The 23,178-nt window shown below is 49.7% G+C and overlaps 3 protein-coding genes across 15 annotated transcripts in view; 1 reads left to right on the forward strand and 2 right to left on the reverse strand.

The window, feature by feature from the left end:
• FRYL (FRY like transcription coactivator) overlaps positions 1-4,158 on the forward strand; it is a 176,570-nt gene extending 172,412 nt beyond the window's left edge. For all 13 annotated transcript variants that reach the window (XM_049797363.1, XM_049797357.1, XM_049797374.1 and 10 more), the window contains 3 exons: positions 8-118; positions 1,506-1,702; positions 2,075-4,158. In XM_049797363.1, coding sequence (XP_049653320.1) covers positions 8-118; positions 1,506-1,702; positions 2,075-2,333 — 567 coding nt within the window. In that variant the 3' untranslated portion in view covers positions 2,334-4,158. The remainder of the gene's footprint in view (positions 1-7; positions 119-1,505; positions 1,703-2,074) is intronic.
• A 3,264-nt stretch (positions 4,159-7,422) lies between these two features.
• ZAR1 (zygote arrest 1) lies at positions 7,423-8,988 on the reverse strand. Its single transcript, XM_049791194.1, has 5 exons — positions 8,465-8,988; positions 8,044-8,335; positions 7,866-7,958; positions 7,687-7,761; positions 7,423-7,607 (listed from the first exon to the last, which is right to left on the reverse strand). The coding sequence occupies exons 1-5, from the start codon at positions 8,986-8,988 to the stop codon at positions 7,464-7,466; spliced, it is 1,128 nt and encodes a 375-aa protein (XP_049647151.1). The 3' UTR covers positions 7,423-7,463.
• Positions 8,989-9,257: 269 nt separating this feature from the next.
• SLC10A4 (solute carrier family 10 member 4) lies at positions 9,258-12,184 on the reverse strand. Its single transcript, XM_049834380.1, has 3 exons — positions 11,583-12,184; positions 10,929-11,139; positions 9,258-10,219 (listed from the first exon to the last, which is right to left on the reverse strand). The coding sequence occupies exons 1-3, from the start codon at positions 11,984-11,986 to the stop codon at positions 9,704-9,706; spliced, it is 1,131 nt and encodes a 376-aa protein (XP_049690337.1). The 5' UTR covers positions 11,987-12,184; the 3' UTR covers positions 9,258-9,703.
• Between the last annotated feature and the right edge of the window lie 10,994 nt (positions 12,185-23,178).

The following is a 23,178-nucleotide window of genomic DNA, read 5'->3' on the forward strand; positions in this document are numbered from 1 at the left end:
TTTGTAGGAGCTGGAGTTGTGTCGGAGGCTATACAAGTTGCATTTCCAGTTGCTGCTTCTGTTCCAAGCCTATTGCAAACTCATCAGCCAAGTAAAAACAATCAAAAAAGAAGCAGAGGTAATGAAAACAATGCTATTTAGCTACTAATTGTTGACATTTTAAAGCCAAACCATTTAAAATACATTTTGATAACATTTCCATCAGCAGTACATCTTTTTAGAAACTGAAGGAGGTTACCAGCTGTTTTATAGCCAATTAATAAAAGATTTAAGTAAGAGCTTGCAAGAATTTTCTGAGATGTTCAATTATCTGTGTTGATTTTTGTACAGCTTGAAAGCTCTTAGACAGACAGGAATGCAGGGAGTCCAGTGATGAGGATTTAAAATATTTCAGTAGCGCTTCTGGTGTATTCTAATCAAGCTACAATCAAGGAACATCAACTCCAATCAACAGAGTTCTGTGATGAAGCCCCTTTCCATCACCCCAGTGTTTCCTGTTGCGAACACCATCACTTGCTACCAGCTGATTTATACAACTGTGTCACTTCAGCCGCCATGCAATTACTCTGCAACCTTAGTCCCCACCCTAAGTTAGCAGTTAGCAATGTGTTCTAGACATCTTATGCCTGATTTTTAGTTGTATTAACTTTAGAAGTAAAATGTCTCCTTCAGCTGTGCACGTGGTACATATGTGATGTTAATTGAGTTAATCTGAATGCATTATGCTACTAATAATGTCTTCTGAAAGTTCTCCACTGGGTCTGTAATGCAATAAGTAGAGGTAGCAGGAAAAAAAATAGGGCTGGTCTTCACTTGATACAGTAGGGAGGAAAAATGAAAAAGCGGAGTGAAAGCCTTTGGGGTTTTAGTAGCTTAGGGAAAAGTGATGCATGTTCCTTGCTTAGATTTCCAGATTTTTGTAGATTGCAAAAAAAGTGAGTTCATTTCTGTCTGAAGAATGTTGTGGAAGCTCAGCATCACACCAGTCCTACTTCTTGCCTAAGTTAGTCAGATGTAGAATCATATTCTCAGAGACGGCCTTGTCTTTTTCTCATACATTGGAGCTAAAGCTGAAGATAGTATTGTATACACTGGCTGCACTACAGTTATTCTGCTGGGTTACCGGTCTTCCAGATTTTTTCTTCATATTTAAGTTGTCCTTGTAATAACACAATCGCTGCTATACTTCTCCCCAGTGCTTAATACTTCTTGTCAGTTTAATTGTTATTAAGTGATGTGGGGAGAAATGTATTTTTTTAAACACATTTTAAAAGAACTAAGTAAGGTGGAAACTTAATCAGGGAAAGCCCAGATACCTGACATGCACGCTTGGGCCATTAAATTAACTGCATACTTAAGCAACGGCAGCAAATATTTGGATGTACTTTTTCTGCCTCTCATTTATGATTCCAAAGAGGAGGAAAAATGTAAGTCTGATCTGCTGAAAGTTAATTTGGCTGAAAATGCATTTAAACTAGAAAAGGTAACTCTCATATATGTTTTAGGTCATAAACATGTCTGAAGAACTTGCTCTTTTGGAGAGCTGTCTGAAAGAGGCTGAGGCTGCGTCTGATAGCGGCATCGAAGAAATTGAAATTGCAGAGGCTTCCCAAGCTAGCACAGAAACAGCTATTCACTCTCTCATTGAAACCCTGAGAAACAAGGAGTTTGTGTCAGCTGTAGCACAGGTCAAGGCTTTCAGGTAAGTGCTTAAGGATTGCTTTTAGACCCAAGGTTGCTAATGGACCTTTTTCATTTAAAGATAGGGATAGGCACTACTCCAGGGTTTTTTCAGCTCTTGCTAGATGTCCTTTTTGAAAAGGACAAGCACTGTTTCTTCAATACAGCTTGTTCATACACATTTTGCAATTTAAAAAGAAGCAATTCTAGTAGTACTTGTTCTTTAGAATTTATCTCTTAGAAAATGATACTTTTAACTGTTGGGACTCTATGGAAGAATTTCTTGTGTTTTCCTATGTCTTCCGTTCAAATGTCTCTTTAAAGAACAAGAATACTTAAACATTTAAACTTTTTTTTTTTTTTTAATGTTTAAATCCAAATTGTGTGTTTACAGATCTATTTGGCCCCACGACATCTTTGGCAGTTCTGAAGATGACCCAGTTCAAACATTGCTGCACATATATTTCCGTCATCAGACGCTTGGTCAAACTGGTAGCTTTGCAGTAGTAGGCTCCAACCAAGATATGTCTGAGGCCAGCTCAAAGCTGATGGAACTTAATCTAGAAATTCGAGAGTCTCTACGCATGGTGCAATCCTATCAGCTTCTAGGGAAAATCAGACCAGGAATAAATCTTGTGAGCACTGGATTCTGAACAGCTGTCATTTAGAAAAGAACTGATGATGAAGATGCTTCAGACTATTATTGAGCACCTTTCATAAAAAAAGCCAACCTCCAGCAATCCTGACAACCAACACAGTTTCATCGCAGCAAGACATTGATTCACCAGAAGTATAAGTCTGAAAACTGAAGTGAACATCTTACTTGACTGCTCTTTCTACACAGTAGCTGTGTGGCAGTAGTATTTTTTTTATTAAATTTATGTATAAAAACCTACATGAAAGGAAAAGGGCTTAAATGTAATGCATACATGTGCATTATCTTCTGTTGTAACAGAACTATAAATGGTGTTTGCAGCAACAGCCTCTAAAGGTTGAATCAAAATCGCAGGTGGGATGAGGCTAAAATCAAGGCTGGTTCATTTTGGCTGAAGACCTGCAAGGCTTCCTGGCTTTCCAGCAGTGGTAGATATAATCATCAACTAATACCTAATGACACGCTTTGCAAAGTCATGAAGAATGTGCAGTCAAACATGAGTAGAGTGACTTATGACTGCAAAAACCATTGACTTCTCAATGTTTTATTTGCTGTTGTTGTCTGTAACAAGGAAATTATGTGTGTGAGTTAGAATGTATGGCTATGTGACAGGTGTTTTTTTGAAGGTATGGATGATTGTTAAATGAGGTCTCAGAGCATGCTAAAAGAGCTGCAAGATTATTTTTGAAGAAATTTTATTTTATTAGATCTAATCCTCATAGTGTGTAAATGTTAGGACATTTAATAATATTTTAAACTGGGATTTCCCAGTGTTTCTAAAAGAAATAATATATCTGTTAACTTTATTGGAATGCTGCTCAGTTCTCTGATCAGTGCTTATGTTACAAATATTGATAACAACTAACCAAAAAGTAGCTGCCTGCAGAGACTTTAAAATGTATATTAAAGATATATGCTGCCTATCAGCAATTCTCATTAGAAGTTAACTTATTTTATTCTGTATATATTCTAGAAACTGTATAGTGCAAAACCAGTATTTTTCTTGTAAATTTGTGCAATGCACTGTTAAGACAGTAGGTGTATAAAGCTATGAGGGGAAGGGGGGGGTCTCCCTATCAGTAGTCATATAGATTACTTGCAGTCTGAGTAGTCTGCAGGGTTCAAAGAGTTTGAATGCATGTATATGCATCTTCATGACTCGACTCAAGCCTAAGGAATTGGGACTATAGAGAAGAAAAAAAAAAGACTGACTACCAAAACATGCAAACAGGCAATATACTCATAGTTCAGTGTCAAAGTCTGTAGCATAAAACAAACTGGATTCTGTTGAAACCAATAGCCTTTTGTAAAAAAAAAAACACAAAAAAAAAAAAAAAAACAGAGAAAAAAGAATGTAGTCCCATGATTCCTGTGATTTGAAAGGAACACCCAGTATTTTTATATATATATCTCTTACCCACTGTGATTTTTTTTTTTTTAATGGGCTCTAATTCCAGAGTTTAGAATGTAGAATTGAAATTCTTAGCTCTGCCTTTTTGGGGGAATTGGACCCCACTAGAAATGTAATTATGCTGAAATGCATTAATTGAAGGCACTGTGCACGCTGTTGGACTGCTGACAGTAGTTATGTTAACCTAACAAGCTCTGTAACTGGTCAAGGCACATCCATAATCACTGTATTTTTTTCCCTGTCCCTGATAAAATTGAATTATTTTGATGGTTTTTGTGGTACTGTAGATGGTGTTCTTATTTAATAAGTATTTACGAGGGGAAAGTAGTTTTATTTAGTGGTGCATTACACTCTTATTTACATCATCTTTTACCAGCTTTTTTTGTAAAAATAAAAGACATTGTATCTGTCATTTTGTGTATTTTTACAAGCTAGAGTTTAGATACTTCAGCTAAACAGACTAAACACTGACAATAGAGGCCTGGGTGCCCTGAAGTGATGTTTTTTCCTTTTATGTCCTGTCAATGCAACAGCATTTGCCTAGGCATCTTCTGAAGTTGTTAAAGGATTTCTCATGCAACTGAAACCTGAATTTATATACATAATTCCTTATGTTATACATGTTCCTCCATTTACAGTGACTAGTGGAAGTTGCCCTGTGGAGGCAGGTACTCATGCTAGTTGACTGTCTTTTTTTGACACTGCTTTAACTTTGTGAAGCTTTTCCAAAATTAATCATTCTCAACTGTCACCCTGTGTTACCTGGTGCCAGGTGTGTGCCAGATCTGAAGCTATGGTAAAGCTGCCTAGAAACAAGCAAAACATCAGGCATCTTCTGTAAGATGCAGCAAATACACACATGTGAGCTAACATGCGCAAAAGAATCTCTTCATGAAAAAGCTGTACAGGGCAAGTTCAAGATATCTCTGAAAAACTGGCAGCACAAAGGCTGTTCCTTTCTGCTTTGCATAATCACATAGGTAATGAGTAGCTTTCCTTCTTTCTGCTGAGTCCAGCAACCATATGCCCATGGCATATGCTGTCAAGGATGCGACAGAGCAGTAAAGTGGAAAAGGATACAGAACTGTACTTCGGCATCAAGCAGTAAAAGCATTGCTTGTATTTATGTAAAAGGAATGACAGGTAGAGCTCCCTGCAGAACTGAGGCATGCTACAGGATGAAAGAAAGCTTGTTTAATATTGCCGCCCACTGCACTCCGCTCCTCAAAACCTTGCAGTAGCTGATGAAAGCAGGGGCAGCTCTTTGCCACTACCTGCCACTTGGAGCCTTTATCCACTGCTTGTTTGGACCAGTTGCTGTTGAAGCACGCTGTACAGTTCAGATTGGCTAGGCCTGTTCTACATCTTACCAAACAGAAGCAACTACTGCTTTGTAGTTAGTGGGGATGGCAACTCTTTAAGTTGTACTAGATTTCACTTTGGGCTATTACTGATAGTAATTGCATAAGCGTCACCATAGTCACAGCAAGCAGTCCTCAAAGCAATGCTTGCAAGGACATCTGTATAAATAGGAAGCACTCGACTGCTTATATTGCTATGAGTTGCTGTATGACTTCGCACTGACATGGCGCAGAGCTTAACTTTGCAAACTCATCACCAAGGTGCACAGACTCTCATCACAGTCTCCCACACTGCAGCCGTCAAGAACAGACTACAGCTGGCTGTTAGAATGGGAAAGGCAAAGGGGGGAAATGCATTGAAGAACATCCTTAGAGAGAAATATGCTTAGAAATAAGGACATCCCAGATCACAGGGGCAACTGCAAGCTGAGGCAGACCATCGGTAGACAGCTGCAATGGGGCCTCAGCTGTGTCTCCCCTCAAGCTGGAGACTTCCCACTGCTCGTTTACTGTACTTACAGGCAAGTACAAGGCACACATCCACAACAGAAAAAAACTGCCCAGCTGCAGTTGTACTTATCAAGTCAAACAGGGCAAGGACAGAACTTACTGTGAAAGTCTGAGTGAGCTGGTAAAGCAAGGGATATTTCCTTTTCCTGTGATATAAGGGAAAATGCTTCAGGTAGAAGCACAAAATAAAGCAGTACCCCATTCTGGGGGTGGTAGGTCTACTTGTTCCCAGAACGCCTCATGCTGCTATAATAGTGACTGGAACAAGAATAAAATAAAATTACTTGGCAATAAATTGGTGCGGAGGCATTAAGCCTTAGTTACTGCAGCAAGTTCAAGGGGCATGTTAAAATGAAGCGGGAATCTACAGCAAGATGAGTTAAGCCTACAGAATTAACACTCGCTGTCCCTCTAAATGGACATTTGCTGATAAAAGGGACAATGCTTGCCTACCCTGCCATATACTAACTCCCATTTAGAGATGCAAGACCACCTGGAGCCGACTCAGTTACACAGCATGGGCTCAGACTGGTTCCCCATTTAGCCTTTAAGGGTAGTCTCAAGTAGGCTGGGTACAGGTGTAGGTTAAGTTTGTTATAGCCAAGAAAAATTAGTCTTTCCAAATACAAACTACCTCAAGAGTTCTGCAAAAGGCTTTGTGCTTTATTATGGTCAACTTCAAAACTAACATCTTAGCATGCTCAGAAAAGTATGTTTTCCTCCAAGTTTACCTAATGCCCTGGCTACAGGGTAGACTAGTGGTGTGTAGGTTTTACTAGCTTGTGAATCTGCTCAGATGGTGATGCTATAGTCCTGCAGTCAGCTTGTAACTCTGCTGAAGCGTGGTGTCCCTACAGAGGCCATTACCACTGACAGCACCAACAGGCCTCAGAAAACATCATCTGGAAGTAACCGCACTGGTTCTGCCATTACTACCAACCACTAGAAGTACAATTCCTAGTTGTGAATCCGACCCCAGAAGGGTGCAGGAGTTTGATCCTTCCCTGCTGGCAGACACCTAAACCGTAACTAGATCAAACTCTTCAGGTGTAAACCACTAAGTGCACAGCTCTTGTGCATCATCTGCAGGTACAAGAGGAAGCCAGGCAGATGCAAGTACCGTGCTGCGAGCCTTTGAAGCGTCACTTCTCTCGATAACCTCGTGGAAGTAAAAATGGGCAACGCATTTACCAAGAGACCATAACATCAGTGACTCCCTTCCCCAGCAGTTTGTGAGAACTGTCCCTGAAGACACATGCCAACCACAAGCTTTCTTTGGCTTCAGTCTACAAAACAAGATGCAGACCAGCTGCACTGGAAGTGACCTAGTTGTAAATACAAGATTTCTCAATCATTTTCTAGAGATGAAGAACACGGGCAGGAGACTTTCTACACGTAATAGAAGCATGCACAGTAGGTGAATACTACGAGGTGTTTTGTTGACGAATGATTTTTCTACTACCTACTGTAGATGTCAATTTGATGTTAACTTCAAGCATTTGATTAGTTAAAGGGTAGGAGCAGTGACATCCTTTCCCACCTGAGGTTCTGCAGGGTCCTGAGCCAGCTGCCGCCAAGACCATCACTGATTTACAGAACATTATTTGTAGGCTCTTCCCGTGTGCAAGCTCCAGAAGCTGCAAGATGCACCCTCCGAGCTGGGCACAAACTCACCTGGTCAGTTGAGCGTGCTTTGCAATACTTTTATTTGCATGCTTTCCTAGCTACACCTCACCATGTACCTTCAACAATACCCACCACCACCAAAAGAAAAAAAAAGAAAAAAATCTGCTTTCCTTGCAGTTTTCTAGAAGAGCCCTAAACCAAACCCAATCCCCCATCCCACTCAGATGATGTATTTGAAACTGAAGGTGCTATCGCAGGAGAGGCGCTTCCCTTTGCACCTCCCACAGAGGTCCTGGCGGTGGGGCCTCTTGGGATCCACGTGGCGCATCTTCACGGGGCAGGTGCACCTCGTCTGCTTGCAGCTCTGGGGGAGAAGGCGGCGGTCGGCGGGGGCGGCCCGGGGCAGGGCAGGGGGTCCCTTACCCGGCAGGTTGATCCCTTACCTGGCAGGTGATGTCCTCCACACGGTACGGGTTGTAGGACTTCTGGCAGGTCCGGCAGAACTGCCGGAAATAGACCTGGAGGGGGGGTAGGGGGGGGAAGGCCGGGGTCAGCGGGGGGTGGGGTGGGGGGGGGGTGGGGGGCGGCCGGTCCGGTCCGGTTCGATCCGAGCCCACCCTACCTTGTTGGTGCCCTGGACGCACCAGACGTAGGCGCTCTCCCAGCGGATGTTGCAGTCCTTGCAGTGGTAGTAGCCGTACTTCTGCTCCAGGAACTGCCGGGGACAGCCGTTACTCCACGCGGCGGGGGTCTCCCGGGCCAGCCCGGCCCCGCTCCCCCCTCCCCGGGCCGGCCCTCACCTGGAAGCGCAGGCGGGTCTTGCCCGCCGCCGGATCCCGCTTCTGGGGGGCGGCCGGCGGCTCTGCCCGCGCTGTTGCCGCCGCCGCCGCCTTCTCGTCGCGGCCCTCCTCCGGCCCCGCCGCCGGCGGCTCCGGGGTCGCGGCCGGGCGCTGCCCTAGCGGCTGGGCCGGGCGCTGCTCCAGCGGCTGGGCGCCGGCCTCGGGGGGCTTCTCCCAGCTCGCCCGCACGGCGGCCGCCTCCGCCTCCCGCTGCTCCCGCGGCGCGGCCGGCTCCTCCTCGACGGCCGCCGCCGCCGCCGCCGGCTCCTCCTGCTGCGGGCGCCGCTCCGGCTCCTCCTCGACGGCCGCCGCCGCCGCCGGCTCCTTCTGCTGCGGCCGCCGCTCCGGCTCCTCCTCGACGGCCGCCGCCGCCGCCGCCTCCTCCTCCTGCTGCTGCGGCCGCCGCTCCGGCTCCTCCAGGAAGGCGGTGAGTCTGCGGGCCGCCACGGGCGAGTAGACGGCGATGGTGCGGGGAAAGCGGACGGCGCGGGTGCTGGTGGTGGCGGGGCTGCCCTGCTCCTGCTCCCGCTCCGCCTCTCGGGGCCGCGGCCCGGCGGGGGGGCCGGGGCGGCGGCGCAGCAGCGTGCGGGGCCCCAGGGAGCACTGCACCGAGGCGTCCTGCCGCGGGTTGACCTGGACGCCCACCTCCTTGGTGTTGGCCTTGCGGAGCCGCGGCGTCAGGTTGGGGTTGACCTGGGAGAGGATGGCCTTCAGCTGCGCCCGCTGGTAGTTGTCGAAGTAGTCGGCGGCCGCCGCCGCCTCTCCGTAGCCCGAGAAGTAGCCGCCGCCGCCGCCCCGCGGCCGCCAGCCGCCCGCCGACCCCCCCTTGCCCTTGGGCGGCGGGTAGCGGTAGGTGTAGGGGTGGTAGGCGGCGTACAGGTAGCTCTCCATCGCGTCCTCCGCCATGGCGCCGGACCCGGGGTAACCCCCGGCGGGGGGCGGCCTTAAATACCCCCGGGGCGGGGCCGGGGCCGGGGCCGGGGCCGGGCTTCCCCCGCCCCCGAGGGGCGCCGGCCTCGGCGGCCCCTTCTCCCCATCCCCGCCCGGTGCGGAGCCTCGGGCAGGGCATCCCCCCCCCACCCCCACCCCCAGCACAGCACCCCTGGTGAACCAGACAGCGCGGCCCTTAATTGCCCCCGCGGAATTAATCAGGGGGGAACACGGATTTGGTTCAGCTTCGCCATGTATTTGCGGTGAGAACAACGAGCACAATGCTTTTACAGTGGGTGGGAGGCACGGAGATGCTCGCGCGCAAGGTGCTTTGCCCGTCCGTCCGCACTGGCGCCGTGTTGGCTTCGCCTCTGCCAAACGCTCGGCTCCTTCCTCCTACCCACTCCTGCTGCACTCGGGCGGGCAGGAACCTCCTTGCGCGAAGACGTACGGTTACTGGTTTGCGTCGCGGTGATACTTTCTCCTTTGTTGTTGAAATTTGTTTCATATTTATTTTTGAGGAAATACAACTGTCACGGTAATAAACGACACATCACCTTGCACAATGGGAGCGGCTGGAGAAACGATGGAGGCCGGGCAGCTCCGTCTGGGCCGCGGCGAGCACGGCCCCGGCCCGGTTTGCAAGCACAACACGCATCGCTCGTTCCCGGGTGTCGCCTCCTTATCTCGCCTAAAGCGCCGTCTGGGTCGGCTCCATCTGAATGGAGTTGTGCTCCTCCGTGGTCACTGTGCCGTACGAAGTATCGGCCACCTCCTCTTCCTTCAGTTTCTTGTAGGAAATATCCGTGTCTTCCTCTTCACCGAGCGTATCTTGTTTGTAGCTCTCTTTCCCACACATCTTGTATACCAGCACAAAGAGTCCCGCTTCTGCCGACTGAAAAAGCGCGTAAAGCAAGGGAAACATGTACATGCTCCCTATGAGCTCTGGGGGGAAGGTGAGTTTTAGGATGGCGGTGCAGAGCTGGACGTTTTGGCACCCTGTTTCCAAAGACACTGTTCTCCTGCAGTGTGGGGGCATTTTGAAGACGGTGGCTAAGCCGTATCCCAAGGCGTATCCCGCTAGAGGCATCAGCACCGCAATGGCGTAGACAGATGCAGGAATATGTGCTATCAGATCTGGGCCCAGCATGGTCCCAGTCAGGATGAACAGGATCACCAGAGTCACCAAGAGGGACCACAAGGAAATCTGACAACAGATACAGACATTGATAAACAACACGGGGGTTATTAGTTTAAAAGCATAAGCGTAGCAGGTGGAGGCTTGATAGAGAGTCTAAACTGCAAAACATGGTTTCACTGCCCTTTCCGGGTTTGCTCCTGGCTCGGGACCTTGGCGGTGTTTGATCATATCCCAGAAAAGGAGAGGGCTGAGATCGCCGTCCACCACCTTGCTTTGGGGTGACTTGCTGGGAAACTAGAGAGCCAGGGCTTGTGCTTCACTTTTCCTTTAGTAATCAACCTAATTTGTTTGCCTGTTGTTGCTGTGCCTGTGGGTTGGTTTCGCTATCCCTGAGCGCAGCGGGAGTGGGGAAGAGAGCAAGATGCTTGGGAATGCCTCTGCTCCAGGGCCCTGGGGTGTCTCCCGGGGTGCCTTCCCGTGCGCTGGGGGGGGGTGGGGGTGGGGGGGAGGAACCAGCCCTTTCCCTCACTTTCCGACTCTGCCCCACCGTTTCATTTAAAGGCTCCTAAGTCCTTATATTCCACCTAAAGGAGTGGAATATGCCTGTGTGAAGCTACCATCGGTTCGGAGGGACCAGAAAGGTTACTGCCGTCAGACACCCCCCTCCCGCCCCGTGGCCAGTGCATCCGCGGGCATCTACCGCAGCGCGGCCGTCCGTCCGTCCGTCCGTGTGTGTGTGTGTGTGTGTCCCCCGTGTCCCCGGGGCCGTGCCTACCTTAACCAGGAGGTCGGCGGCGCGGGGGTGCCGGTATCGGATGAGCACCCCCAGGCCGATGGGCAGCAGGGTGCTGCCCAGCGTCAGGCTCACCGCCCCCAGGGGCAGCAGCTGCACCAGGGCCGTGTTGATCCAGTGGCGGCTGTAGACCCAGAGGCAGAGGGGCATCAGGAAGAGGGCCAGCAGCGTGGAGGAGGCCGTCATGATAATGCTGCGCCGGGGGACAGCGGCGAAGAGACACCGGATCACCGCCCGCCCCGCGGGAGTGGGGGGCAGCCCCGAGAAGCCGCAGCCCCCGCGGGAGGGGGACTCTGCAGCCGGCCGGGGCGTTTCTCACGGCAAGAGCCCTTCTCCCTCCCGCCCCCCCCCCCCCCCCCCCACCCCCCCACACACACACACTCCCCGCCGCTTCGGCGAGGGCGCGGGCAGGCAGGCTTTTTAGGGAAGGGGGCGGCAGGCGTGTGTCGGGGTCCGTGTAAGAGCCGCCCGCCCCGGGAGAGGCAGGAGAGCGGCGCCGGGGGCTCCCAGCCGCGCCGTGCCCGTCCGTCCGTCCCGGCCCCGCCGCCGGTGGGTGCCCAGCAAACCCGCCCCGCGTCCCGGGGCCGCCGCAGCCCCCCCGGCCGGCTGGGGCCGAGGGGGGAGCGGGGCGCCTACCTGAGGTTCATGTCCCCGTCGACGAGCACCGACATGAGGTTGGAGAGGTTGCCCCCGGGGCAGCAGCCGCACAGCAGCACAGCCACGGCCGCCACCTCGTCCAGGGCGAAGATGAGGGCCAGGAGGAAGGCCAGCAGCGGCATGGCCACGAACTGCCCCAGCAGCGCCAGCAGCAGCCCCACGGGCCGCCGCAGCTGCTGCCCCAGCTGCCCCAGCTCCACGGCGCAGCCCAGCCCCAGCATGGTCACGCAGAGCGCCAGCCCCACCAGCACGCTCAAGCCCTGGTTGAGGGAGCGGTCCCCGAAAGCCTCGCCGCCCTCCGCCACCGACCCGCCGTCGGGGCCGCCGCCCCCCACCGCCGCCGCCGCCGCCGCCGCCGCCGGGGGCTGCGCGGAGCCGGCCATGGGCTGCTCGGCCCCCGGGAGCCGCCGGCTCCCCGCCGAGCCCCGGAGGAGCGGGGGGGGCCTCAGTGCGGGAGGCGCAGGCGGCTCGCCGCCGCGGCGGCCGGCGGAGCCCGCATCCCGGCCCGGCTCAGCCCGGCCGGGCGCTGCCGGTCGTGCTGCGGCCGCCGTCCGTCCCTGCGCGCCGGCTGTCGTCTGCTGCGGGCGCCGCCCGCCCGTCCCCGGACCCACGCGGGGCCACCCCCGGCGTGGGCGGTGTCTCGCTGCCGCCTCGACGGCGGGCAGAGCTCGGCCGCCAGCGCCGCCCGGCCCCGGCGGAGGGAAGCGCAGGCGGCGGCGGGGGGTCACGGCCGGACCCCCCCCGCCCCGGTGCGGCCGCCGGCAGCCCGCTTCTGGAGCCGGCACGGCCGCCGGCGTCCTCCCGAGGGTCGGGGCAGGGCCCGGCTTTTCCGGCCGCGGGGTCGGGGGATGTACTTCGGCGGCGGCATCGGAAAGTCAACCGGTGTCACCCGGTGTGGGTGGGCAGCGCCGGTGCCGCGCTGCTGAGGGACAGCCAGGCTCGTCCGGCCGTACCCCCTTCCCCCCCCCCCAGGCAAGTTGCCGGCTGCTGCGAAGGCTGCGGGAATGGGTGAGGAAAAGGATGGAAAGCTCTTTTAGGAGGTCGGAGGGGGCGCCGCTTTCTGCTGGTGGGGTCCCAGAAGCTTGTAAGGAGAGGTGATACCTTTACAGGGCAGTCAGTGCAGGTGGAGGAAGCGGGCAAGCCTGCAGGCACACAAGTCTTCAAACCAGGGAGAGAAACGTAGTCCATCACCCAAAAATCACATCCAAGGGCGATTATAGTCTTGTCAGTCATAAAACTGTACTTACAACATTCACATTTCCCTCATTTCATACTTCTCGTTTAATAATTGTGTGTCGCCCTGTTCCTTCAAAAGTGAAGCGCCGTATGGGACGCCAGGCTGGGCTCCCAAGGGCAGGAGCTCCCAAGGGAGGAGGGCAGCCTCCGAGAGCAGGATGGATGTCGGTGACGCTTACTCCGTGCCCTTGGCACCGCTACTGGCCGTGTATCGGGAGCGTAACCATCTTTTCTTCTTTCACTCAGAGGATTTAGAGGGGCTGCAGCCACCGCTTCGCATCACCAGTCCTGGGTGGGAGTAGCTGACTCAGCACGTAGCATCCCCAGGCGCTGCCCCTTGGCTTCTACACTGAGCGTGCCGGCAGCTCTGCTCCGCATGGAGCGTCTCAGGTCGCAGCTCAAGGGGGACGCACCGAATTTAAGGAGAGAGCCTACGGGAGCTGCCCTGACCGCCTGCTTGCCTTAAGCTCCGTCAGACAGCAAGATTCTCAAAAATTTATCTGGGTAAAATTTTAGGCTGTCCCAGGATTCGAGTGGAAATCATTGGTGATTCAAGAGAAAAACAGACTGTTTGCTTGTTAAACCTTTAATTCTTACTTGGGGCACAGGTGACACAAGAATTGCAAGTAGTACCTAGTGACAAAATCCCAGGTACAGCAACTTTGCCAGTACGATGCCAAGGTCAGTATTGTTCTGCCCGTGTTTGTTTCCTTGTCATTAGCCTAGGGACAGCGCAGGGAAGATGTGTCATCAGAGCTGAACAACCAAATAGGACCTGGATTGCTTTACTTCGTTCGTATTTTGGGTCTCTGTCTGCTGCTAGAGGAGGGGAACGCAGCGTCCGGTTGGCTTTCTGAGGCAACAGTGTTCTCTGGACTTAATTTTCAGGTCTGCATATGCAGAAAAAATGCTTTCACTGTATTTATTGTGCTTCTTAAGGTCTTAACCACCGCTCTATCTTCTCTCGTCTTTCATGTAGCCAATATTTGGCTTCACAACATGCAGGTCATTTGCTTATCATACCCTCCCTGGTCTGTAAGCAATGCCCGTGCGGTTTCCCTGCAGCGTGACCAAGCGGGGTTCGCTGTGGGCAAGCCCAGGCTGGGTCAGTCGTGCAGAGTGCGAGGTGGCTGCTTATCGAGCAGGTGTGAAGGGCACAGGCCAGGCCTCCTGTTTTATCTCCCAGTGTCACTCCCCAGACTCCCTGCTTGAGCAGGGCTGGGCGTGGGAAGATATTTTTGTGTCGTAACGTATGACATATATCGTATAGGCAGTTATAGGAGGAGTTCAGTAAACCTAGATACCATGAAGCAGATGTGTCCTCTTTCAGAGCCCATCCAGTCATCATAAACTTCGGTTTCAAGGGTCACTGAACTATAGCATTTCTAGTGGGAAATTTTATGAATGCCTTGTAACAAATCAAGACCTCTTGAGATTTTTCTTAAAATTTATCAGCTGAAATTCAAACTTAACTCCCTGTCTAAACAAGAGCAGTACTGCTGACTTCAGGGAAAGCCAAGTCTGAACCCAGCCGATGTGCTTCGCTAATTGTCTGTCCAGTGAGTTCTGTCACCCCGGCCAGCACCCGGCATATTTTCACATCCAGCACGTAGAGTGAAAAAATATTGTATCTGCTGGTGAGCATGGTTCTTGTCTCTTTAACTTGCTGCAGGCTTTCCCGATATGTCATCGTTAAAGTACAGTCTGGAGTCTGGAGTGATGCCGAGTAGTTTTGCAGCATCTGCCTGCAAGGCAGCCAGCTCACATGTAGTGCACACCACGATGTATCTGAATCAATGGCTAATTCCTTCTCTGTTTTCTTTTGTGGAGGGCAGGAGGAAGCATACTGCCTACCTGCTATTACTGGAAGCAACAGATTGACTATTTGAATATAAAAAGATGTGGCAAATAAACCCGGTCATATATCATTCTCAAATTATTCCTCGTTAGTCCTGCTGTTGAAAAACGGGCGAGAGGATAAGAGATAGAAAGAGCAAAAAGAGGGAGAGAGAAAGAAAGGACTCATTGAAATACGAGCTGCTTGTAGTTTGTAACCTTTATAAATAATATTGCCTTAGGTTATTCTTAGGAGCGGTTTGATTTCCACAGGAGATCACCGGTGCTATTGTTAAAGTATTTTCAAATGTGAGTTTCTCTAGGTTTGCTTTATTAACAACTCAGAGTGGGGCCACCACCGCAGTGAATGGCAAAAGATAACTCAAAAACACCTCCTATATATATACAATTTTACAAAACAATATGCAATTGATGATTTGCCTAAAGAAGTTCTAGGTGTTCTTCCATGAACTCTCAGTTCTCTATTCTCCAGTGGTTTCAAAAGCCCAATACATTTTCCTGTCTCAGCTGATTCTTATTGTCTCGTCCCAGTTCTTCTGAAGTCAGTGGTCGTAGGCAGAAGGTCTCCGGTCACCACAATCACTTATCTTCTTACACATCAGAAATCACCTTTGAATTTCTGAGAATCACTCGAATCACTCAGGTTGTTTTATTAATTCATCTTACTCAAAGTTAATCACTTACTCTTATCTATTCTTATGTCTTAGGTCTAAGATCTATGATCCTTTTCCTGTTGATTCAGCTTGACTGGGTTTTAAGCCAGACATGGTGAGGGCTGCACAAGGGACAAATAAGCAGCTTATGCATATTGTTTTATAAGCACCTGCATTCTATTATTTACATCTAAAACAATCTCTAATCATTAGTTATATCTCTGATATGAATAGTCTTTGAAACAATGAGGCTTAAGGCCTAGTTCCCTTCATAGCTATAAAGCAGTCCAGAGTAGCAGGAGTCCTTCAACCACTAGGAATTTTGTTTGCTCTTTTATAAGAGGATTTTTTTGTGCCTTCCCTTTATTTAACTGGAATCAAAGGTGAAAAATAGAGGATAGGCTTGTAAGGAATTTTGACAGTGCTCTAAGAAATGAGCAAAGCGACCTTGCTGTTCACTCAGCTAGTGACCGCTCCTGCACGTCGTATGGAAACGTTGTTTGAATCTCTTGCTTCTCCTGCCAGAGATTAAAAGCATCTGGCATAGCCCAGGATCGTTATAAAATTGCAATCACTATGCATATGCAGCGAGGTCCCCGCGGTGGCCCCCCGAGGGAAGTCACTGTGGGTGTTGTGCACTGTGCTGAATTTGGGGCAGTGAGAGGAGGTTCGGTGTGTGCAGCTGTTACGCCCATTGCTCCACGCGCTCAGGAGCCTCGGGCAAGAAGGGCTGGTTTGCAAATCCCGAGCAAGTTATAGATAAATCACGGTCTTGGACTTGGAAGCCTAAATCCCGACCGCACTGCACTTCAGGCGCACGTGCACGCTGTGGTTGTGAGCACCACATAAAAGCAGGACGATGGGGTGGGGTGAGGAAGCCAAGGGTGGTCACCCCCTCTTTTCCCACTCTTCCCACTTCAGCTCGGTGTCCGTTTCAGCTCCCCGCTCCTCCCGCCCCGGCTCGTTGCGTGCTGTGCCCGGGTCTGCGGGAAGCGGCGGAGCTCAGCTGCTGTGGGATGGCGTCACCCGCCCGTAAGTCATGCTTTGCCTCTCTGCATGTCCGTGCTGGCTGATTTGTGGAGCTGTGCCGGGCGTTTGCAGAGGAAGAGAGGCCTCCGGAGGATAGTCCAGGAGGATGGAAGGCTTTCAGTCAGCACCTTGAAGTGGTGCTGCTGCCAAAGAAGCTGGGGCAAAATACTGCCGTGAAAGAGATGTTCAGGTGAGACCTAGCAGGAGTGGTTTCTGATTTCCAGGGGATGTACAGTCCCTTTGTTTCTACTTTACTTGCTGCGCACCTAGGTTAGAAATAAAAATAGAAATAAATAGGGATATAATAGAAATAAAGAGGAAATTTAAAACTTAATAGGACAGTAAACATTTTCCATGGAAAAAAAGAAAATCTTTGCTGTCATTGTCTTGGATTAAAATATTCCTTAAGGGTATTGTGTGATCCCCTACATGCGGTTTAGGGTAAACTTGTGGTAAACTCTGTGAAATGCATGTGCTTGTTCTCATTTATAACTTAGATCCAGAGCGGTTATTTTTGTGGCTTAGGAGAGTTAGGAACTGGAGCATAATTGTGCAGAGACACTGGTGATTTTGCTTGTTCTTCCATGGTTATCTTTGCGCTAGGAAGGACGCATCAGCTGGTCCTTTGCTGCGGTAGGTTCCTCTCTGGTACCTGGCCGCCTCTCCCTCCCTCAAGAGCAGCAGCACAGAGGGGACTTTGCACCTTTTGTCACCCCCGCCTGTAGCTCACCTTCACTGAGCCAGTGACTGTAAGATCTTAGCAGTCTCATGGCTTTTTTTTTTTTTTTTTTTTTAAATTTTATATTGTTTGGGAGCTGGTTCACTAAACAGGTGAGAAAATACATTTTTGAAATAAGATGGAGCGTTGAGATCTGTGCCATTAAGTTGTCCCAAAGAAACCTTCCCAGCCAGACACAGACAGAAACTGCTTTGGTGAGGATGTGCTGACCAATCGACGTTGCTCCTGCCCCAAATGGCGTGTGTTTCACACAAAGGCGGTGTGCGGTTGGACCGTGTCGGTGGAGAACACACAAGAGCCACGGGTTTCCCGTTAGTTCATTGCTCCTGCAGCTGTCTGTAGTGCAGAAGGGCTAGGACAGACCTGCCTTCCCTGCCTTCCCAGGATTCTCTCCTACGCTTCAACGTGACACCTGGCCCCATCTCAGCCCTGTCACCCTACATCCCAAGCTTGCTTTTCTTAAACTCCCCTCTGTCCTGCCCTTAGCACAGCGCCGCGGCTTGATCCTGCTCGGTAAATCTCCACATTAATCAGCATCTTTTATCCCACAGCCAGGATCCTCGACCAGACCCAGGGTTTGAATTTCAGGGTGGGGAAAATTAGGTACGTGTCCCTTCCTCCGCACCTCGTCAGGAGTCATCACCATGTCCCTGTTGTCTCCTCTACAGGTGGGATCCCCCCAAATCATCCTTCCCTTCCCCTTGGCCCAGGTGGCAAAGGCATCCAGGCACCCTCCTCCTCCTCCTCCTCCTCCTCCTCCTCCTCCTCCTCCTCCTCCTCCTTCCTCTGCTGTGCTGCCTCTGCCTCCTCCTCTTCCCTGCTGCCTCTGTGATTTCTCCATTCATGGGAGTCCTGTCCCCTTCTCCCTTGGATTCCTCTTCCAAATGACGCCTGTTTCAGTCCAGCTCTACTCCGTATTTACGCCTCCCTTGGGAGCAGTGCTCTGCAGCTCACAGCCTCCCAGATTTTATTAAATTGAAGTGGTGTGGAAGGGAAACAGCACAAGCCTCATTATTCAGCTGTGCTGACTCCTTTGTGTCCCCGCTATCTGTTCAGTCTCTCTGAGAGGCTGGGGACAGATCCTTGCACTGAAGCTCTGGGTTAGCAGTCAAGGACAGAAATTATTATAATAAAACCCTCCTGTTATACTTGGTGTTCCCCCATGTTTATTTTTAAGATGACTGAAGACCATTAATCAGCGAGGAAGTGCATGATAACTCGGGTCGCAATGTTCCAATAATTCATAATTAGAACTAAGTGTTTAAGGCTGCGTGATCTGCCTTTTAACAACAAGGTGAAGAGATCTTTTGCCAACCATCCCATTAGAAAAAAGGCTTCTGGTGCATGAAGGGAGATGAAATCAGGTTTTGTAAATTCATTGCTGACAGTCATTTGTTGAGGCAGTTCTACCCCTACAACCGTAAAACAATTACTAGCAGCAGGTTTTTTTCCTTAAGCAATTAAAATGCCTTTATGTGAGATACCTTTACCCAAATTCAAATAAGAAATAATTCCGCCTCAGACACTGTTCCCTTGTGTTGCCATTTGGTCTTTTTCTGGAGTTGGAGTATTATCAGGATTAAGATGCAAAGTCGTAATAAAATGAATGACCTGATGACTAATGTATGCCTTGGTCCAGAAGAGCCAAAATTAGCATCCTGTCCAGCCAGGCAGGGACAGGAGGTGAGATGAGGCTGCCTCTGAAGGCACTGGATTCAGTTTTAAAAGTCAAATGGTATTCTGCACCACCGGCATAGGTCTCGCGTTGCACGGGCTCTCACAGGCAGATGGTCTTCATCATACTTTAGAGACAGGCAGGTCCTGGATGTTGCAGCCCTAATTTACCTCCCTGCAAGTGCTGCAAACAGCCAGTTCAGCATCTGCAGAGTGGGGGGAAGGTGTGGAGGGGACGCTGATGGCAGTGAGGGGACAGCGGCGTCATCGAGGCCAGGGAGAACACTAAAAATGGGATGTGCACAACCTGATAAATGGTGGGGCTTTAAAAGGATGCATGTGCAGTTGCAGGCCCAGATCCAGCTGGCTTTATTGGTTTCCATTTCCCATTGAGGCTTCCAGCCCCTTCTTAATTTCCTGTGCAGGAACCTGGTCAGGGTTAGGGACATAAATCAAGGGAGGTAATACGGAGGTAGATCACACAAATGTGGTTTTGTGCCTAGAAAATCTGTATTTTGGGTTTTGCAGAAAAATGCCGGATCAGAGTAAATGACTGTATTGTCCCACAGAATAGTTTAAATGTCAAAAAATGCAGAAGTAAATTTAATACCTACAGCAGCAGTTGCTTCATAGTGTATTTATTTAATTGAAGAAAGACACTCCAAAGACAAATTACATCCCTCTCCCACCAAAGCTTTCTCCATATTAAAAGGGATGTTAATGGTGAGCCCCATGAGAAAGATATGAGTTAATAGCATCGATATTCTATCTCAGGTTACACAAAAAAACCCCCTTTGCACTCAGTTGCCATTTGTATCGCTGCATCAAAGGTGCCTGAATGTGGACTAAGACTGTTTTGTGTTAGATACTGTACAAACACAGAATAAAAATGCTTCTTGTCCTGCTGCCAAATTTTTACCACATAATAAAAATTAGTATCAGTAACGCTGATCAACAAGTAAGCAAGCCCTTCAAAATAGGTGTACTATTACCTAAATTAAATCTCAAGCTGTCTAGAAGAAATCTCAGGCAAATGGGAAGAAATAAATCTCGAACTTAATAGGAATCTCTTAAAACTTGCCTTAGGTAATGTTGTATATTAATCCCATGAAAATAGCCTTGATGCACTGTGTTATGTGCACTTTTAAAGCCACGATAAAGAAGGACATTTTTTAATAACCTAAAGAATGTTCTGAATTTTGACCTATGGTATCAGAAGAAGTTGCATGTCGCTGCAGCTGCGGAAGATGTACCCTAGGTTTTGTATACCTGTTGATTTGCCAGGAGGATGAAAGCGTGAACGCCTTCGTCAACAAAATTTTTAATTTCCTTTCTGGGGTGTGTAAGCAGAAATGCCGGGGGTGAAGCCAGGAGGATGTTTCTTACTGCCTGAGGTGTCCACTCTACCACTAGTTGAAAGTAGTCTCTTTGTAATAACCTCACAAGTCCACGGAGGTACGATGGGTTGCAGCTGCTGTAAGAGAGACTCAGATTAGATACGGAAGGGGCAAACAAAAACAGTGATGCTGAAGGGCTGGACAGCCTGGGGAGGCAGCGACGATCCCGCAGGGAAGGTCGGGCAGACGTCTGCGCGGCAGGGTGAGCGGCAGCGGCTGACTTCGCTTTGGGGTGCCGCGGCGGGACCGGGCGACCCCGCCGAGCTCCTCCTGGCCTCCGCTTACCCGGTTCTCTGGTACCTTCTGTGAATGGGCTGTGACACCCACTGGTATCGATAAAACTTCACGTCTCTTTGTGGCGTAACTGCGCTTGCGGTCGTAGCTGCTGGTAGCGCGCTGGGGATCACTGGGGTCTGGCCAAGCTGGAAACGTCAGGCAGGGTTTGCAGCCCAGAACTGAAGTCTGCGGCCTGAACTGCTTGCAGATTTTATTAAGATGGCAGCATCTTGCATGCTGCCTGCCAGATAACAGGGTTTGGACTGAGCTGTTTAAGATGGGATAGTCGGGGGAGGGAATGAAAAGCAGTCAGCCCTTTATTTCAGGGTGAAAGGATTCAAGAAGAACAGAAGATCGGAACAAACATGTACAAAACGGCCACTTTAAGAGCTCCTTACGTCTGCCCAGTCCATGATAATGTCAGAAAGCAAAAGATTAGGAATATTACTGAATTTATTTTAATGTAGTAAATATATAACATTTATGACACATACACTTTTTTACACATATAATTTCTAAATAAAATACTTTACCCATATATACATGGGTAGCCTAAATGCTGAGTAATGATCAGTAGGAGAGTCTTGCTGCTGAAGTCAATGCAAACCAGGACCGTAAGAGTAGCTACCCGAAGAGGTATGTCAGGTATCAGTGCTCAGCATTGCCACCCAGCTGTGAGCCGTACTGTGCAGTAATCCCAGGCCCAGAAGGAACGTCCACCCAAACAAACCCTGCCCAAACCCCACCAGGCAAGGGAGCCCTGTGGTGAACTGGAGCCAGGGATGGACAGGGAGATAATGGAGTAGCCACTTCCCATGGAAATACAGAACTCCTTGCAAAGCAAATTGCTTCTAACTGACACCAAGAAGAGCCCCCAAAAAACCAAAGAGGTCCCCAAATGCTAGGTGCTAGGCAAATCCAGCTAGGGAGGGGTTTCTGTCCTTCCCCATTCCCCAAAGAGTTCATTATCGAGTGCAAAGATACAGGGTCATTACAGTCTCATGCTCATGTACAGCTGGAGAAGTAATGCACTGAGATTAACGCACCTGCTCGAGATCACACTGGAGATAGTGGCAAAGCTGCACACTGGAGACAAGTGCACTGAGCTCCAGCGGGTACCTTACTCCCCAGGAGTAAACATGTACAGTGTGATCCCTTCATCACAAAAAAAAATAAAAATTGTCTCTACAACTGCTAAATACCCACAGAATCAATCTTCACTTGTAGATTCTTGACGTATTTGAGCAGTATTGCTGACAGACTCCGTAGGACATGCTGTAAGCTGTGAGCAGCCACCCTCAGTCTCTACAGACACGTATGAACTCTGCTGCCAGAGAGGCTCTGCAGGGAGGACGACTTGCTGCGCTCCTCCAGCAAGCAGCAATAACCAAGCACGGAGATTTCATTGTACGGACTTCTTTAAACCCTTTGATTCAGTGGCACAGTGAAGACGTCCAAGCAGTTTTATCCCTCCAGGTGGAGAGGCTGCCTTGCAGCTCATGGCTGCTCCCTCCTCGTCCCTGCAGCATGCCGGCACTCACCATTAGCATCCCGGTCCTTTTCTTTTCAAATTCAAGAGATTTTTGGCAGTGATCTCAACCTTTACTAGATAATGCAAGATATTATCCGAGAACTAAGGGACAGATTTTAGAAAGACCTTAAGTAACCAAAACCTCAATTTTAAGGGCATAACGAACAGTAAGAGAAGTTGGGCAGCCAATGTACTGAGCACTAGTATACCAAAAGCAAATTCCATTGTCGCTTGTGTGAAAATGCAGGTTGCAGCTGAGCTCTTCCCAGGAGATTTCTTGGATCAGATGCCCAAATCCAGAAGCCCTGAGAAGTCAGGCTCTGCGGAAAAGGAGACTGGCCCACTCTCCCCATTGCAGAGTAGTAATGGCATCAGTTTGCAGTCACTGCTGTTGTCCCAGAGCTGAAGCGCTCCCTGTGCAACACAGGCTCCTACAACTCCCCGCCAAGTAATTTCACATCCGAGCCGGTGGCGGTGGGAGTTGGTGGCTCATTGCTACACTTTAAGTTGTTCAGTGGTGCTGCTCTAGAGGTAAGCTGTACTCGAGTGCTGTGTTAACTGCAGGTGGACCTGCTGCGGAGAGGAGTGTATGTCTCGTGTAATCCACGCCAGTTCTGAGTAGCTCAATACAAGCCTTTTTACATCCCACAGTCCTGAGATGATGCTGTGCGGTGCTACATATTTAGGTGGGAAAACCCAGATCAGTGGGAAAAATAGTTCTGAAATCTTAAACGTTTCAGGAGGTTTAAGTCTACCTGATACTGAGTAAAAAGCCTAATGGGGATATTTCAGGCTCTGTGATACATATGAAAAATAAAGTCCCAAATCATAAAATCTAGATGACAAGATTAAAATATCAAAACTGGCACTGGAGCAGTCACTGATATAACCTGGGGTGCAGTCTGGCATCTCTAAGAAAGGTGATGTGCAGGAAAGCTAGGCTGAATTTTTCTCTCTTCTCTTTTAGATAAAGTCACATACCTGTATGAGAGGTGGTTTTTTACAGCCAGCTGTGCATGGCTTGGTCTTCTCTCAACCTGGGGCTTTCCTGGTGTGAATGCAGCTGTTAAATTCGTTCAGGAGCTCATGGACAATTTAGTGTAAGTTCAGGACGATGTGGTGAATTGAAGCTGATAGACTGAACTTTGGACTGAAAAGCACAGAGAAAGCAAGACCTCCCTCT

The sequence above is a fragment of the Accipiter gentilis genome, chromosome 3, assembly GCF_929443795.1.
Source record: "Accipiter gentilis chromosome 3, bAccGen1.1, whole genome shotgun sequence".
NCBI classification, from domain to species: domain Eukaryota; kingdom Metazoa; phylum Chordata; class Aves; order Accipitriformes; family Accipitridae; genus Astur; species Astur gentilis.